This window comes from Cajanus cajan, chromosome 9 (genome assembly GCF_000230855.2).
Source record: "Cajanus cajan strain Asha chromosome 9, NIPB_CcT2T_4, whole genome shotgun sequence".
NCBI classification, from domain to species: domain Eukaryota; kingdom Viridiplantae; phylum Streptophyta; class Magnoliopsida; order Fabales; family Fabaceae; genus Cajanus; species Cajanus cajan.
In genome coordinates, this window is record NC_138525.1 from 10943487 (window position 1) to 10961564 (window position 18078).

General features: G+C 35.1%; 2 protein-coding genes across 2 annotated transcripts; both read left to right on the forward strand.

The window, feature by feature from the left end:
* Window positions 1–2026: 2026 nt before the first annotated feature.
* Window positions 2027–6118, forward strand: LOC109795461 (uncharacterized). The gene is made up of 4 exons (XM_083064126.1): window positions 2027–2691; window positions 2804–2952; window positions 3016–5060; window positions 5147–6118. Exons 1-4 carry the CDS (start codon window positions 2027–2029, stop codon window positions 6116–6118), a joined length of 3831 nt encoding a protein of 1276 aa, XP_082920252.1.
* A 6625-nt stretch (window positions 6119–12743) lies between these two features.
* Window positions 12744–16003, forward strand: LOC109790593 (protein phosphatase 2C 51). The gene is made up of 3 exons (XM_020349780.3): window positions 12744–13668; window positions 14600–14705; window positions 15541–16003. Exons 1-3 carry the CDS (start codon window positions 12949–12951, stop codon window positions 15849–15851), a joined length of 1137 nt encoding a protein of 378 aa, XP_020205369.1. The 5' UTR covers window positions 12744–12948; the 3' UTR covers window positions 15852–16003.
* The last annotated feature ends 2075 nt before the right edge of the window (window positions 16004–18078 follow it).

The window sequence follows — 18078 nt, forward strand, 5'->3', positions numbered from 1 at the left end:
AACTTAGAAGCAACTTCCTATTCCAAAATTAAAGAATAAATTGCAGCAGATGTTTGATTCTCGATAGTGTAGAACCAAGAATTATATATACCAATTAAAGAAAGCATAGTTGGAAATTAGTTTTAAAAATAAATCAAGTTAGTGTAACAAGGACGGAGCCAGACTTCATGTCATGGGAGGCCAAAATTACAAAATTTAAAATTTGGCAGACAACTATAAAAATAAAAATTATCTAAAAAAGTATGTGTATCAATATTCATACAAAACTTTCCATTGCACGGCGCGATGAAGGCTGGGTCTGCTAGGGTTTTTGAGCATGAAGGCTCTACCGGCGACGATCCTGCTATCAGGAGTACGAAGAAGGTGAAAACGAAGGCTGATGGTTCAGAGGGTTTTGGTGGAAAAGACGTGAGTATGGAAGAGAAGGTTTCCGCATCAGGATCTGCCTCAGATCCTTCTAAATCCTATATGGAGAGTCTTCTCTCGGAAAGCGGAGGGAAAATTTTTAACGACTTTTCTAGCCTGATCAGAGAGATGGAATGCCCGGAAGACGGCTATTATAATGATCAAGATGATATTGTTGATGATGATTCTGATCTGGATCCTTGCCCCAAGATCCATGTTACACAAGAAGAATTTGAGGAGTGGTGTGCTCCGTGGAAAAGCTCTCTTGTCATTCACGTACTAGATAAGCGTGTGGCATTCCGAATGTTGGACAACAAAATCCAGCGAGAATGGGCTAAAACGGGATCAGTGAGATTGATAGACCTATCACAGGATTATTACCTGGTCCAATTTGCTTCTGAAGAGGATTACAAGCATGCATTATTTGAAGGGCCTTGGCTTATTGCTGACCACTACATAGTCGTTCAAAGGTGGAGACCCTTCTTTACAGTGACTGCCAAACAGACGCGCAAGATTGCTGCTTGGATCCGTATCCCAGGGTTGCCAATTGAACTGTTCAACGATAGATTTCTTTGGCGAGTGGGGAGTAAACTAGGAACGATGTTAAAAATTGATAAGCTAACATCTATTCAGTCCCGTGGAAGATTTGCAAGAATCTGTGTGGAGATTGATCTAAAGAAAAAACTAGTCCCGCAGATAGATGTTTTAGGCCATATTAATCTCAAGTTAGAATATGAAGGTCTGCATTCCATCTGCTTCAAGTGTGGGAAGTACGGCCACAAACAATCTTCATGCCCACAATTTCAAAATGGTGACGACAAGGAAGAGAGCAAGAATCAGACGCTAATGGACGTTGATAATGCTACAACAAAAATAGCTGATCAAGTCCGCAGCCATAACGAGATTCCTAAACATGTGGAGGAGATTATTCCCAATCAAAATGAACCTGAGTCTAAGGATCAATATGGCCCTTGGATGATTGTGAAGAGAAAGAAAAAATCCTTTAACTCAAGGAATCCTTCTCAAGTGGCAACAACAAACACAAATACCAGATTGGATTCAATCTCAAGAAGGAAGGATCATGTGGGTCCTAATGCTAAGAGTACGTGTGATGATATTGATGCTCTGGAAGCCCCATCAACTCACATCAATCATGGGGTTGCTACAAAAACTCCAGATAAGAATGTAATGATAGTACGTAACCAAACAGGTGGCAAAAACCCACAAGGACAACGGAAAAAAGGTGTAAACCCTCATGTGAATCCGGATAATGCGAAAAATAACATACGAACCCAGGGTGGGACCCAATCTACAAACAGTAATGGTTCTTCTGCGACTGCATGGACAAAAGAAGGACATGCAAAACGTGAGGAAATTAACTCTGCTAAGGTACTGGCGAACATAAAAAACATAGAACCGCTATGGAAAGACACTAAAAATCAAGACTTGGGTATCATCACGCATACCTCCTTCCCTGATACTGAAACGTTGGCACTGGCAAATTCGCTACGTTGTCAAATTGAAGAAAGTCGCGGTCAACTTGCGAAGCCTTCTGGAGGGGTTGATGTGGTTATCCACCATGACACTGGGAGCTTTAATCCCACTCCCCAAATATGATGTTATGAATATTGCTAGTTGGAAATGCAGAGGGGCAGGATCCAAAAGTTTTGTTCCTCTCATCAATGATTTTATTCAAGAAAACAACGTGGGGATTTTGTGTTTATTGGAAACACATATCAGTGGTGTTGCTGCACAAAAAGTGACCAAACGTATCAAACTGGATAAGTCTTTTCTAGTTGAAGCACGTGGACATGCAGGGGGCATATGGATCTTCTGGGACTCTGCCATATGGAAACTTGATGTTCGCAAGCATACCAACCAATTTTTTCATCTCAAAGTTAATAGAGATGGCCTTGCATGGTTGTTGACAGTGGTGTATGGGAGTCCTCATTCTCAATTTCGGGTGGAGCTTTGGAGGGATATTCGAACCCTCGCTAATGAGACCGTGGGAGCTTGGTGTCTTTTAGGTGATTTTAATGCAATGTTAAAACCTGAAGAAAGACAAGGTGGCTCTGTTAGAGCGTCTACCAGGGGTGATTTAGCCTTTCAAAATGTTGTAAGAGAGTGTAACCTTCTTGATCTAGGCTTCCAAGGAGGGCCGTTTACATGGAAGAGAGGCACTGTTTTGGAACGTTTGGATCGTGTTTTGACTAATGTGGAGTGGCTAGTGGAATACCCTAATGTGGATGTCTTCCACTTACACCCATTAAAGTCCGATCATTGCCCGTTACTGTTGAAATTTGGTCATGAAAATAGATCAAGTCAATCATCTAGACCATTTCGTTTTGAAGCATGCTTGGTTAACTCACCCTGGCTTTCATGATGTGGTTAAATATAGTTGGCATGATGATTCTGATTGGTCAAAAAGGCTGTCTCAAGTACAACGCTGCCTCTTCTGTTGGAATAAATCTACATTTGGCAACATATTTTACACCAAGAGACGTTTATCTAGAAGATTAAATGGGATTGCCTCAAAGCTCTCTCAAGGTTATAATCCCTTTCTTGAGAAACTTTCTCAAGAGCTTTGGTGTTAGTACGAGTAAATTTTAGTTAGAGAAGAATTGTTATGGTTCCAAAAATCTCGCTGCAAGTGGTTGGAACATGGTGATCGCAACACTAGATACTTCCACGGAACTACCATCATTAGAAGACGTAAAAATAGAGTGCTCAAGCTTCAAAATGATCTAGGAGAATGGGTATTGGAGAAGTCTGCATTGGAGTCAATGGTTACAGAGTTTTATAAGCAACTCTTTGAAGACCCAGGAGGGTACGAACCCTATTGTTTATCAAATTCTTTCCCTGAGCTATCTCCTAAGGATCGTAGCATGCTTAGTACACCTATAACACAACTAGAAATCGTCGAAGCTCTAAAGAGAATGGGCGGTTTAAAGGCTCCAGGTCCAGATGGTTTTCAAGCGCTCTTTTTTCAAACCCAATGGAGCACTGTTGGAACGACTATGTGTAAGCTGTTACAAGATATTTTCAAGAATCCAAGGAAAGTTGCTGAGATGAATAAAACGTTCATCACTTTGATTCCTAAGGTGGAGAATGTTTCATCACTCAAACAGATGAGACCTATTAGTCTCTGTAACGTGTCATATAAGCTATTAACAAAGGCCATTGCGTTCCGTCTCAGAAATATCATGGTAGATCTAGTTGGTCCAAACCAATGCAATTTTGTACCCAACAGACACACATCAGATAATATAATCATCACTCAAGAGGTTATCCACTCTATGAGCTACAAGACTGGGAAAAAGGGTTGGATGGCCATTAAGATAGACCTAGAAAAAGCCTATGATAGGCTAAACTGGACGTTCATAAAGGAAACCTTAACTATGATTGGTATCCCGTTAAATCTTGTTGAATTGATTTGGCATTGCATTTCATCGTCTTCTATGCAGGTTTTATGGAACGGGGAGACACTACCTGAGTTTAAGCCCACGAGGGGAATCCGACAAGGTGACCCGCTTTCTCCCTACATCTTCGTACTATGTATGGAAAGACTCTTCCACCTTATTGAAGTGGCTGTTTGTCAAGAGCTTTGGAAACCAATCAAACAATCTAAGAAAGGTCCAGCGATATCTCATCTTGCCTTTGCTGACAACCTAATCCTGTTTGCAGAGGCATCTTTAGACCAAGCTGAGATCATTAAATCTTGCCTTGATTCCTTCTGTTTGAGCTCGGGTATGAAGGTTAGTGAGGAGAATACTCGAGTTTTCTTCTCAAAGAACGTTGGTTGGAACGTCAAGTCAGAGATAAGCTCGTCTTTGGGATTCCAACGAACTGACAATCTAGGTAAATACCTAGGTGTCCAACTACACCACACCAGAGTAAGTAGAAACTCTTTCCAATCTGTCATGAATAGTATCAATAGGCGTATCAGCTCTTGGAAGGCGAAAACCCTCTCCTTTGCTGGACGCCTTACATTAACAAAGTCTGTTTTGGCTGCTCTCCCCTCATATACCATGCAGACAGTATTTCTCCCTCGTCAACTCTGTGATGAGATTGATAAAGCAAGCAGATCTTTCCTTTGGGGTGATTCAAGAGCCCATCGTCGTGTGCATGCCATAGCCTGGGAAACTATTTGCAAACCGAAGACTGTAGGTGGCCTTGGGATTCGGGAGGCAAGGAAAATCAATACAAGCTTTATGATGAAGAACTGTTGGGCTTTATGCTCTCAACCGAACAAGCTCTGGGTTCGTGTGTTAAAAGCTAAGTATGATTGTGGGGAGGATAGGGTACCTATGATAAACAAAAAAACTATTGCATCTAACGTCTGGCGTGGTATCTGTGACGCTTGGAAGTTTGTTCAAACAGGTATCGCTTGGAACGTGGGAGACGGGAAAACAACTAAATTTTGGAACGAACGATGGCTACCTTCAAGGGTAATATTATTAGAAGCTGTTATAACCTTAGTGCCGAGACATTTCCTTGATCAAGTAGTTGCGGAGTATGTGGATGAGGGAGGGAACTGGAAACTGAACATGTTACAGCACCTTCTACCGGATTCCATCCTTCAAGAAATATTGGCAGTTGCACCACCTTCAGAAAAAAATGACGTCGATGTCTTGTGTGGGGAGGAACCCAAGACGGTAGTTTTTCAGTGAAGAGCGCCTACAACTCTCTTCAGGATAGCTCCAGATCGGACCCAAATCATTTGTTCTCTCTGGTCTGGAAGTGGAAAGGCCCAGAACGCGTTAAGTGCCTCTTTTGGAGAATTGCGCATGAGAGTTTATCTACTAATGATTGGAGATTAGCCAGGTCCTTAACGTCTGACGCGGGTTTCCCTTTATGCCGCTCAACTCGAGAAAGTTGCTTACATGCTATTCGGGATTGCTTATTCGCCAGAGCTGTTTGGTCTCAAATATTTGAAGGGTTCATCGTTCATGATTTTTTCAACCTACCGCTGAAGGAATGGATGACTTCTTGTCTAGAGGTGAAGGATAATTACTGGAGGCAAAAATTTGGAATTGCAATTGACTCAATTTGGAAGGCTAGGAATTATTTTGTGTTTGAAGACCAACCCTTGAATTCGCACCACGTGGTTTGCGAAATAAAAGGTCGTGTGACAGAGTTGACTAGATCCTTGGACAATGGCAGTAGGGATGCAACTCATGTTAATTCCTCTCAAGATGACATAAGATGGATCAAGCCCCCAGATGGCACGCTTAAATTGAATGTAGATGGGGCTGTTTCTGGATCATCCAGAGCTGCATGTGGTGGTATACTAAGAGATAATAATGGTAGATTCTTATTGGCCTTTTCCGGATTGATTGGACAATGTCCAGTACTACAAGCAGAATTATGGGCTGTTTATCATGGACTTCGTCTGATCAAAAAGGATTTTTCCCAAGCTCATATTATTATTGAGTCCGATTCAGCTCTTGCTATTAAGTTTTTGAATAAAGGTTGTTCAGGGCATCACCCTTGTTATTCGCTAGTTAATCATATAATTAGAATGGCAGGTGATTTTCCTTCTCTAGATTGTGCCCATATCCATAGGAAGGCAAACCAGATTGCTAATGGTTTTGCTAAAAAGAGTTTTTCTTTATCTGTTGGGGTACACTGTTTTAATGCACCTCCCAGTTGGGCCCTTTCTCTTTTATCTGCAGACAATTCTGCCGTAACACTACCTTGTGAATTTCAATAATATTTTCGTTCTGGGTTGTTAAGCCCCCTTGCTTATCAAAAATATTCATACAACATATGTATAGTAATATGTTCAAAAACTTAATTTACATCCAAAATCTATAAAAAAAAATATATAAATAAATAAATAAACGAAACATCTTCCATTGCATGTTATGAAAATGTCATAATGCTTTTATCATTTTGAAAAAAGAAATATTATCATTTTATTGAAGTTAAACAAAAACAACAGAAACAAAATTAAGAAAATATTATTAAAATCTTTCTATCCTTTCAAATAAAGTTAAAAAAATTAATATATAATTTTATTCGAACAATTAAATTTATGATTTAACTGGATAAAAGAACATACAAAAATCACTTTCAATTTTCAATACTTGAATAAACTAGAAAAGGATACATTATTAGAAGGAAAAATAGACTAATGACACGATATTACATTTTGCAGCCGTAACCATTTGCATTTTAACTGCATCACATCCAACCTTTAAAATAATATATATATTTATTTAATTAATCAAAATATTACGAAATTATTTTTCTATAGCCAATGAATATTTGATATAATAATATGATGATTGATACAGTAGGCAATTTTAACTTTTCAGGACATAAGCATGAACGTGTAATTAACTAATGTTAAAGAAAAGTTTAAAAACTACAATACATCGGTAATAATATTTTTGTAATAGTTGAATATAAATTAGCAGAAAAAAGTAAAGAAAAATATAACTAATATCATGTTAAATTGTACTTTTCGTCTTTTATAATTTTCAATTCATAATTTTAGTCTTTCTTTTTAATTATATAATTTTCATCCTCCAAATTTTAAAATTGCAATTTTAGTTTTCTTTATCAATAAAATCGTGATGTAACATTAATATTGACATGAATTGATTACTTGTAACTTTGGTATAACATCAACTTATTAAGTCAAAAAAGCAATCTTGAATTCTTAAATTTCATAAGTTTTAATGATAACAAACACTGCATCTTTCAAAAAAGAAAATGTTTTTAAAAAATGTTTATTCAAACTCAGTAAGACAAAGCTCTTAGATGAAACATACAAATGTGTCTTGAAACACTCAATTTTTATCATTATTGTGACTAACATGTTTGAAATTCAAATGAATGTTTTATACCTTGACAGATCGAAAGAAGTCATATTGGAACTCAAAATCTATTAAAGAAGATCAAAAGTATGCTACGAGTCAAAACCAAGGAGAGATCCTAGATTTCATGGAAAAGGCATTGAAAAAGCTTTTGTTGCTCTATTTCACGGTGACCTTGCTTCTTGTAACTTCTGTTTGTAGCTTTGTTCTAATAAGTAGCTTGGTCAATCAAGATAAGAAGCATTATTTGATGCAATTAATGCATCGAGTATTTTTCCTCTCACTTTGAAAAGACGATGGTGTAAGATGAAGTAAGTTTGTGAGCAAGGCTCAAGAAGTTGCAATGGTCATCTTCTCCAAAGCTATTATATAAGAAGTTCTGAAGATCAAGATAACAAAAAAACATTTTGATTAAAACACAAGAACATTCATAGACACATACACATCTCTTCCATATAACTTTTGTCTTGTAGAAAAATCTTTGTACCAAAACGTTGTTGTATTACATCTTAGAGAGACAATCGTAACAACCTTCTAATACCTTGATAATTGTGGTTATAGGACAGGGCCTAGAAAGACTTGATTGTAAAAGAATATTTGGGCAGTGACTAGAAGAGGTCAGTCAAAGAACATTTGTTGTAGAGCCAGAAGTGGCTTGGGAAAGAATACTTGTAACTTTGAGAAAGTTAGTGGAACTCAATATGGTTGTATTGAGAAATAGACATAGTCTCAATGTTTGAGACAAACTAGTATAATTTTTCACTATACTTTTGATTACTCTTCCAACACTTTATCTGTTGTAGATATTACTTCACTCTCTCATGAAAAGTGCAAGTTTTTGATATTCACTATTCAACGCCCCTTCTAGTGACCATATTTTCTCCATAGTTTAGTATCAGAACTTAGCCTTTGATGGGATTGAGCATCTAACCGTGCTAAAGAAAAAAGATCCATATAGGATGTAGTGAAGGTTAGTATCTACTAGAAAGAGTTTTTATTACAAGGCCTTCAACCTTTAATGGATAAGACTACACGTACTGAAAGAACCAAATGAAATGTTCATAAAGTCAACTCAATACCCCCTATGGAAGGTAATAACACAAGGTGACGTTACTATTACAAAGCCTGAGACACAATACACTCAATAACGCTACAACATTCTACAAAAAAACATGAAGACGTGCTACCTTATTGCATGCTCGTTGTCTCAAATTGAGTACAACAAGTTCTATAGTTACTCCACCGCCAAGGAAATGTGGGATGCCATCAGGGTAACTCATGAAGGCACTAAAGACGTGAAATCAAGAGAGCAACTACTTTTCATAGGCACTATGAGTTGTTCTCCATGAGGGATAACAAGACCATTGACGAGATGTTTGGAAATTTCTAAATAATTCTCAATGGGTTAAAATTTCTAGGAACTGAGTTTTCAAAAGCTTAGAATAACTTGAAGATCTTGGACAACCTACCCAAGATTTGGGAGCCCAAAGCCATAGTCATCTCTAAGGCTCGTGACTTGAAGGCTCTAACCTTAGATGAATTTCTTGGAGCTCTATGACATAATTGCTTTGAAAGATGGTGAAGCTAGCAAAAAGAAAGAGCATGAGAGTTTAAGGTTGAGTTTGAACCTGAAAGCTCAGATGAAAGTTCTGACAACTCTATAGACAATGAGATTTCTCTTATGTCTAAAAAGTTTAAGGATATGCCAAAAAAGAAAAGAAGGATGAGGACCTTCCCTCAAAAAAGAAGAGATCCAATAAGTTTGGATCTTTAAACAATAGAGACATCATTTGTTATGAGTGCAAGAAGCCTAATCATGTAAAGTTTGACTGCCCTTTATCTCAAGAAGAGGTGGTCTAACAAGAAAAAGATCAAGAGAAGCATGATGTCCACATAAGAGGATCTCGATAGTAGTAGTAGCAACATAGACGACGAGAAGGAAAACATTTGTCTAATGGTAGACACTAAGACAAATAAAGAGGTAAATTCTAAACCTAACTCTAGTCCATCTGACTCCAATGAGGAAGAGATGTCTTATGCACTAACGGGAAAAAAACTTTTAAAATTGGTTCTTTAACCAATTTTAAAAGAGGCAACTTTAAAAATTGGACTTTTAAAATAGGTTATTGACTGATTTTAAAAGTACACTTTTAAGATCGATTATTCCATAGCTAATTTTAAAAGTAATAAATTTTTTATATATATTTGATTTATTTTAAGAGCGTCCCGGAACAAAATATGCAAATTAATAAATACCAGACAATTCATATATTTTCAATGGATCAAAATGTCTTCATTTTCTATGTTAATTCCCAATGAACCAAATTACATACAAATGAGAAGAAATGGTAAATGTCAACCATATATATAATCAAAAGAGTTTTAAAAACATGTTATACATAAATGTCGTCTATTGCTCAATGAAACATAAGTCCTATAGCTTATCAATGCAATACTAAAACATAAATCCTAGTTAGTCAATGTAATGGTCAATAAAAAGCGTGGCTCATTGCTCCCTAATGTTGTTTATGTCTTCTAGCGACAATGGTGATCAATCTATGAATATTTGTTAAGAAAAACTAGAATTAGTAATATTTCAGAAAACATATAAAATGAGAACTAAAAATAAGAACTTTCAAAATTGTAAAACTCACTTCACTCCACACAGATATTATTTATGAATCGAAAATAATATGCATTGTCTATAATAAACACCCAATCAATTTATCTAGAAGTGCGAATAAACTTTTTCGTTAACAGTCTTTTAATTTTGTCTTTGATCTTTTTGACCACTTTAGGAACAAACCTTCAAGGATTCTATAAGAGACTAAAAGCCAAACCCTTGGAGAAGGATTCTTCAACTCTAGGATAATTCTTTTCCCTTGTTTAATTTATTCACCTATGATATAGTTTTCCTATTTTAGTTTTCCTTCTATTTATTGTCATATTATTTGAGTGCTTTTTGTTCTAATTTCTTTTAGTTAAAAGTGCATGATCAAATTCTCTTGGTTTATAGAACCCTCAAATAATTGAACTAAGAAAATTTGAATGCTCAAATTGATTTTCTAGGTTCCCAATTGAATTAATTTATTATTTGCTTATGCATTTTATGTTTTGTGTTAATTCAAAAGACGATCTTTGATTCTTCAAGATTTGAAATTTTAATATTAACAAACAAAACATTTTTACAAGAGAAAATATCTTTATAAATATTGAAAATCGATAGGAATTAGATACTGCTCTTTTCTCTCTTTCTATATGTTCTCTCATTTTCTAGGTTTAAGAACTTGTCAATTTCATATCTTCAGTCTATTATTGAGAAGATATTGTTGTATCCTTAGGGACTTACATGGGAGGCTACGGATAAGTCCTTTAAAACAATGCATTGCACACCTCAAGAGTTCATATCAGTTTTTGTTCTCAACTACATGGACAACACTTTATGCAAAAAGAATGATATCACATGCATATAGAAAAAAGAGCTAAGAGTCAATGTGTGCTTGTGTTTAAGATGTGATTTGTGTTGTAATACTGACTAACATTCTTTATGTGTGTTATATGCATATGTGAGATGTATTCTTACTCCCCAATGTTATGTTATGTTGCCTTGGTTGGGATGAACACCATTTTTAGTTGTTGACCAAGTAAAGGAGTTTGAGCTTGCGAGTGATGCAACTTAGACTTCTGCTTTTATTTTTTACGGGAGTACTTTGCTAGTGTCACATTGAGACCTAAAATAGTACTTAATTTGCTTAGTTTATTAATTTTGCTTATCACTTGTTGAGCTCAATTTTTATATTTTATTTATGATTATTTTTTGGAAAATTTAATAACTATTTGAATGCTTAACTTTTCCTTTCAAGAACTTATGTTATTATTGAAATACTTGGTTTCATACTAAAAAAAAACCTTTGATGTGAGTTCTTTTATCCATGAAAACGAACTTTATTATTTATAAATTGTATATTATTTATTTTTATGTTATATAAACATATTTAGAGTAGAAGGTTTTCACACCAACAAGTCCAACATACTTTTCACATGTATTAAAGTGTCATCGATCTCAACCAAATTTATAATGCTTAAAATCGAATTTATGTCATTTTTTGTGTTATAATGCTTAAAATCAAATTCATGTCAATTTTTTATGGTTTATTGACATTATTATTGAGTCTTTAACATGTTTAATTTGAATATTTGCTCAAACTAATAACATGCTTTAGTTTTAGACGAAACACATCCATTAATCAATTCAAGCTAAATTTTAAAATTATATGTTTACAATAAAAACAAAATAATTTAATAAAATATAAAAAGAAAAATATTCTCATTATTAATAGTATTATACTATTAACATAAATGATAGCACTTTTAATAATCATATATATATATATATATATATTTATTTATTTTATGTGAACATATTTTTCCTTATATTGTTAAGTTCAAATTAAACTAATCTTAATTATATTATTATATTTTTACTTTTGATAATTTCTTTATCACTATGAAATATGATATAGTATTTTTTTTAATAAATAAAATATCACGGGGCATTGACGCCTCTTTTTATAGTTATTATTATTTTTACTTTATTCAATTATTATTATTATTATAACAAAATTATTGCTTCAATAGAAAACAAAAAATAGTGTAACTCGCAACACTGCACGAAAAGTAGTCACACGTGTCAAATGGAAGAAGCGAAGACACTAATCGCTAGTTACGTATGTCTTTTCGATGGAAACTCGGCGCGGGAAGGAGAAAAGCGCAGCTGGCACTAAGATATTTTTCCCAAAACTTCGGGCCACAGCTCCACGACTAAAATAATTCACCAAACATAATATACCCAATATTTATTTTTCAAAATAAACCAATAGGAAAGAACCACCTCACATAAACAATCATGCCAGAAAAATATTCCACATGAAAAAAAATAAAATTAGAACCCGATGAATAATATTTAAAGAAAAATATAAAAACAACAATAATAACATAAAAACAAAATGTGGAAACACCAAATTTGCATGATATTAGGTTGAGAGAAGAACGCAGAGAAAACACAAAGAAAACAAGGTTCACAATCAACATGGGTGAGGGAAACACGAAATAATATCAACATGGACAGAGAAAGAGTGCGTGGTGCGTGGTGCGTGCATATGTCTGGCCACTGTGTAGTAGTTGGAAAGAAGGCAATGGTATCTATGGCTGAAATGAGAGACGCAACCCACCTTGAGTGAACGCGTGTCCTCCAACCTCGCGAAACTCAACAAAAGGAAAATTTACGGAAAGCAACCTCTGTCATGCCACGTAAACTAACCTATGACTCTGACCCTTCTCTCTCTCTTTCTATCATCTTCTTTCACCAACTGGCCCCACTCTCACCTCATCTTTCACACAACCGTATCACTTCCCCCAACATCAACTATCCACGTATCCACCTTTTCGATCTCAACCGTCCACGTCTCCCTCACTAAAGTCCAACTCACTGGTCCTTAAATATCCACCTGTTACCTCATCACACCCTCCCTTTCAAATCCACGGTCCACATACCACGCCTCTCAGATCTCGCAATCAAACACTTTAAATTCCATCCTTCCTCGCTACACGCCGTTTCTCTTTATTGCCGTTTATTTTTTATTTCTTTTTTTCTTATTCAGTTTCGTGTTTAGTTCTGTTGTGCTGTGTTGTGTTCAGTTCGTTGCATGCAAAAACGACGATGAAGACGCCAAAACGCCACTCGCCGCCGCCCAACGCGGTCCGACGAGTGGAACCCGATTCCGTCGAGATTATCGCGGGGTTCAAGAATTCTCGTCGGAGAAGGCTAAAAATCCGGCGAATGAAGTACACTTGTCAGACAAAGATCCGCGTCGGGAAAGACGCCGACGGCGTTCCTCCGATGGCGGCGGAGGACTCGGAGGGAGAGAGGAGAGAGATTCACGAGCATGTTGAGATATCGCTGTCGCTGGCGTCGTCGTCATCGGAGGAGGAGGAGCGGTCGTCGTCGAAGCAAAAGGACGGCGCTCTGTCGCACGGGTCGGTGTCGTTGATAGGGAGCAGGAAGGAGATGGAGGACGCGGTGAGCGTGGAGATAGGGTTTGTGGCGAAGGAGAGAGGGAAGTGCGACTTCTTCGCGGTGTACGACGGCCACGGCGGAGCTCAGGTGGCGGAGGCGTGCCGGGAGCGGTTGCACCGGCTGGTGGCGGAGGAGGTGGAGAGGAGTGGGAGTCATATGGAATTGGACTGGGACGGAGTTATGCAAGGGTGTTTTCGTAAAATGGACACCGAGGTCGCAGGAAATGCGGCGGTTAGGACGGTGGGTTCCACGGCGCTTGTCGCCGTCGTCGCAGAGGCGCAGATTGTCGTCGCTAATTGCGGTGATTGCAGGGCCGTGATGGGAAGAGGAGGCGAGGCCGTGGACTTGTCTACTGATCATAAGGTATATTTGTTTCCATTTTCTTTGTTATTTAATTTCTCAAATCTTCTACTTTGATTTTCGGTCCCTAGACAGCTCGTTTTTAGAATTCTTACTATTAGTTTCTGTGCATAAATAGTTTATTGTAGAAAATAACTAACCCCTTGAGAGGCCTGTACTTTGTATATACATCTCCTTCTTTTTTTTTTCTTCTTTTTTTCTTTTTCTTTTTATATTTACACTAACTTTCTTAACTCTTAATTGTTTGAAGAAAAATATTACATTGATGCTATTAATTCCTTTAAATTTTTTTTAAAATAGTACACTATGATCTAAAATAGAAAAAATGTGTACAGTTTCACAAAACATCAACGGTGAGTTGATGATTACAATAATCAAAATTTAATAGATTAAAGAGCTGTGATTATCTTTATTGCAAATTTATTAAATTTTTTATATTTACACTAATCTTTTTGCTCGGAATGTAAACTTTATATATAAGCATTTTTTATTTTGTTTCGTAAAATTTGCTGCCATTTTTTTCAAGTTTTGATTTCTTGTACTATTGTTATACTTTTATTAGACCTCGTGTCATAAAAGCTGGTAGCCTCGCACAGCAGCATTTTGACTGAAAATTTTGGCATTTTCTTAAGATTACCCATACATATATGATGATGTAAGTCAATAATTTTCAATTTGGTGATGCAAAAGTTTATTTAGCCAAAATTGTTGCTGGCAAGTGAATTTGTGTTGTGTATGTGTTGTGTTGCGTGCGAAAGAGAAATATGTTTTTTTGTCGGATCGTAGAGCCAATTAATTCTATTATTATTTAGAGATTTGAGATCTTCTTTGTAATGGGATATAAAAGCTTTTATATTATTAATTAATTTACATCTCATTTTTTCATGGCTAAGCAATTTTTTCATGGCATTGTGGTTCCCTTCTGTGTGCACAGCCCGACAGACCCGATGAGTTGATGCGAATCGAAGAGGCTGGTGGAAGGGTCATTAACTGGAATGGCCAGCGCGTGCTTGGTGTTCTTGCCACCTCGCGATCCATAGGTTAGTTTGAGCTTTCAAATCTACACTTTCATTATAATGTTGGTTACTACGAATATTAATAGTAATTGTACTCTTTTAATATCCGTTTTTTATCTGCTCAGCACTGCAGAAAGCTGAAGAATCTGGATCCTTTGGGTTTTTAAGTATTGTAGAGCAACCTGGACAAAAATAGAAAATGATGATCATTATTATCGACATCCTCTAACTTTAAATTTGTTATCTACAATTATTGCTTTTTAAATCTTTAACCAATCAAGTTGACACACTATTGCTTAGATCCGCCAATTAAAAAGTAATTTAATAGAATGTGATTAACGATGATTCTTCTATGTAAAACAAGTTTGCCCTTAATTGATTTTATTCATATATCATAATTGGTTTTAAATTTAAGAGATTTTATAAAGTGTGATCTTAAACTTGAAGATATAGCACGACAGAAATATAATAATGTCTTGGATACCTTGGACAATTGTCCCCATCTATCACATGCTAACAATTGCTTCTGGTGTGTGGTCAAATGCGTGGAACTCTTCGATCATAAACAGATAGACTTATATGGTATGAATATGGTTTAACTCAAAGAAAAAGGAATCTTGATAAATGATTTGTGCATCCTTAATAAACGGTGAATTTGACTCTAGCGTGTGATTTCTGAAACAAATCTAAAGGACAAATATAAATCATCATATTTAACAGGTCTTGACTGGCTTTGCATATTGTTTCAAATGTATTACATATGCATTATCCCATTTCAAATGCATTCCATACTGTGTTTTGTTTGATGAAATTACTTCTCCAATGTCTAGTTGTTCTGACCGTAATTTGACCGATGCAGGCGATCAGTACCTTAGACCTTATGTAATATCAAAACCAGAAGTGACAATGACCAAACGTAGCAGCAAGGATGAGTTTCTCATACTAGCAAGTGATGGGTTGTGGGATGTGATGTCCAGTGAAGTTGCGTGCCAAGTTGTGAGGAAATGCCTCAACGGGCAGATTAGGAGAGTGTGCAATGGAGTTGAGAATCATCAGAGTCGTTCTGCCGAGGCTGCAGGCCTCTTGGCTGAGATAGCATTGGCAAAGGGAAGCAGAGATAACATCAGTGTCATTGTTGTTGAGTTAAGAGGAACAGTAACATCTGATTGAGGCCTCATTTACAGCCTCAACATGTTTTTTTTTTTCTTCCTTTTTCATTTCCTGCCTTGCTGCTTTTGGACTAATATCAACACAGGTTATGCGTCCTCAATGCTACGAGAGATTATTATCTACTAAAACAATAATGAGTAGATGCTTCCCCACATTACTGTTTTAATTTCTTAAATATTTAAAATGTCAGAGAAAATTTGTTTTTGTCTATTAAAATTTTTCAAGTTTGGCTTTAGTCTTTGTTATCTAAGATTTTTTGACTTAATCGAACAAAAACAGTCGTAGTTTTGTTGATCGAAGAAAGTGAAGTAAGGAGATTCAAGAGGCTTGAAGTAACAAGTTTACAAAAGAATTTTTTTCCGATTATATAAAAAAAGATTTAAAGTAGTTATAACAATTTTTAGTAGTTATTGGATAGTTGTACACGTGCATGGTTCAAATTTATTAGTCATTATTGAAGTAAAGGTTAGTTGACAAGAAATGGGATTTGATCGTGGTTATCTTAAAATTTGATATATTTTTTTTTATCAAATTGATGTAAAGCATCAACTTTTGAAGGATTTTATAAAGTTGATTTCGTTCTTAGCTTTTTTAATAAAATGCCTTCTTAGAAGTTTATGCTTAAGAGGTATTTGAAAATATTTTTTACTTGTTTAGAAATAAATATGAACAATTTAAAGTAATTTAAACAAACATAAAAGAACTTTTGGTATGTGAAATATTTTTATATTTATGAGAATTTTAAAATATTTGGTAGTTATTTAAAAGAAAAAAAAAAAGATTTCTAGGAATATAATTTATCAAAAACTAATTTTATCTTATTTTTTTACAAAAAAAAAAAATATTTTTATAAGAGTGAGTGAGAATCTAACTTTTCCGGGTTAGGGAAAAAATTTAATGCATATAAAAATATTACAATATAAGTTTTAAAACATAAAATTTCTTTTTCTCTTATTCTATTTCTCTTTCTCTCTCTATCTCTTCTTCACACTCTCACTCCCTCTTTCTTTCTCTCTTTGTCCCCCTCCCCTTTTCATATATTTATTTCTCTCTCGTTTTTGTATTTCATTATTTCTTGACATTGCCAATTTTAATAATATTATTAAAGTTTGTTTTGTTTCTATAGTTTAATGATATTTATTAAATTTTTTTAATTTATTTGAATGAAATGAAATATATATATATATATATATATATATATACCCTTCTTAATTATTATGTAGCATTTTTTTTTTGTTGAATTTTGTATTTATATAATTATAACTATAAGTCTTCAACTTTTTAAAATTAGTTTAATATCATATTTGTAATAATATTTGAATAAATAAATATATCTAATAAGTTTATTTTAATGAAGGATATTTTTGTAAAAAATACTTATGTTTCCAAGAGTATAATAGTGTAACCAAACATGAAAATATTTTTTTCAAGAAACTTATATGAATATTTTCAAGAACATTTTATGAGTAAGCAAACATATTTTAGTTATTCCTAGGAATCATGATTCTTAGGATTTGTGATTCTCAAGATTTATAATTTTCAGGATTTTTAATTCCCTGGAATCATGATTCTTGGGTATGAAAAAACTTCTCCCTTATCAAATGTCCCTTAAGAGTAAGGTAAGAGAGATTTCACACTATGATTTATCCTGGTTTACCCAACCTTAGGTTACATCGAGCCCCTACACATACTATGAGATTTTTGTACTATAATCAAGAACAAATGCTCTTAATACAACCATCAACACCTATTGAATTTTCCCTACACAAACTAGCAACCTTCTATTTGTGTAGTCACCCTTAGTCAACTCCTACGTAACCCTCAACAACTATTGAGTAAACCACAAACACCTATTGGATTTTCCCTACACAAACCAACCACCTGCTATTTGTGTAGTCACCCTTAGCCAACTGTTCAATTGAGAAGAAAGATTTAGTAACAAATTTTAAAGACAATTTTCTATTACAAAATTGTTCCGTTACAAAATCTATCACAAAATCTATCTCTAATTTTGTCGCTAAAAGTGGCAGATTTTTTTTTGTTTAACTTTCTTTGTATTCCATTCTTGTAATCTGGCCTTTGGAATGTCTTCGAAAGCCTTTGGTGTTATCCCATCTTCCTTAGTTTAGTTTCATTTAAAGTAGCTTGCGTTTTAGACTTGTGGAAGTGGCTTGAAAATTTCATATGTTCTTCATGCTTCTAGATTAGGAGATTCGACTAGTATATG

Excerpts from the sequence above, each read along its gene's own strand:
- LOC109795461 (XM_083064126.1), top strand. The coding sequence starts at position 2,027 with ATGAATATTGCTAGTTGGAAATGCAGAGGGGCAGGATCCAAAAGTTTT. Across the intron at positions 2,953-3,015 it reads TGCCTCAAAGCTCTCTCAAG|TTAGAGAAGAATTGTTATGG; the intron begins GTTATAATCCCT and ends AGTAAATTTTAG. Across the intron at positions 5,061-5,146 it reads GTGGGGAGGAACCCAAGACG|TGGAAAGGCCCAGAACGCGT; the intron begins GTAGTTTTTCAG and ends CTGGTCTGGAAG.
- LOC109790593 (XM_020349780.3), top strand. The coding sequence starts at position 12,949 with ATGAAGACGCCAAAACGCCACTCGCCGCCGCCCAACGCGGTCCGACGA. Across the intron at positions 13,669-14,599 it reads ACTTGTCTACTGATCATAAG|CCCGACAGACCCGATGAGTT; the intron begins GTATATTTGTTT and ends CTGTGTGCACAG. Across the intron at positions 14,706-15,540 it reads TGCCACCTCGCGATCCATAG|GCGATCAGTACCTTAGACCT; the intron begins GTTAGTTTGAGC and ends TGACCGATGCAG.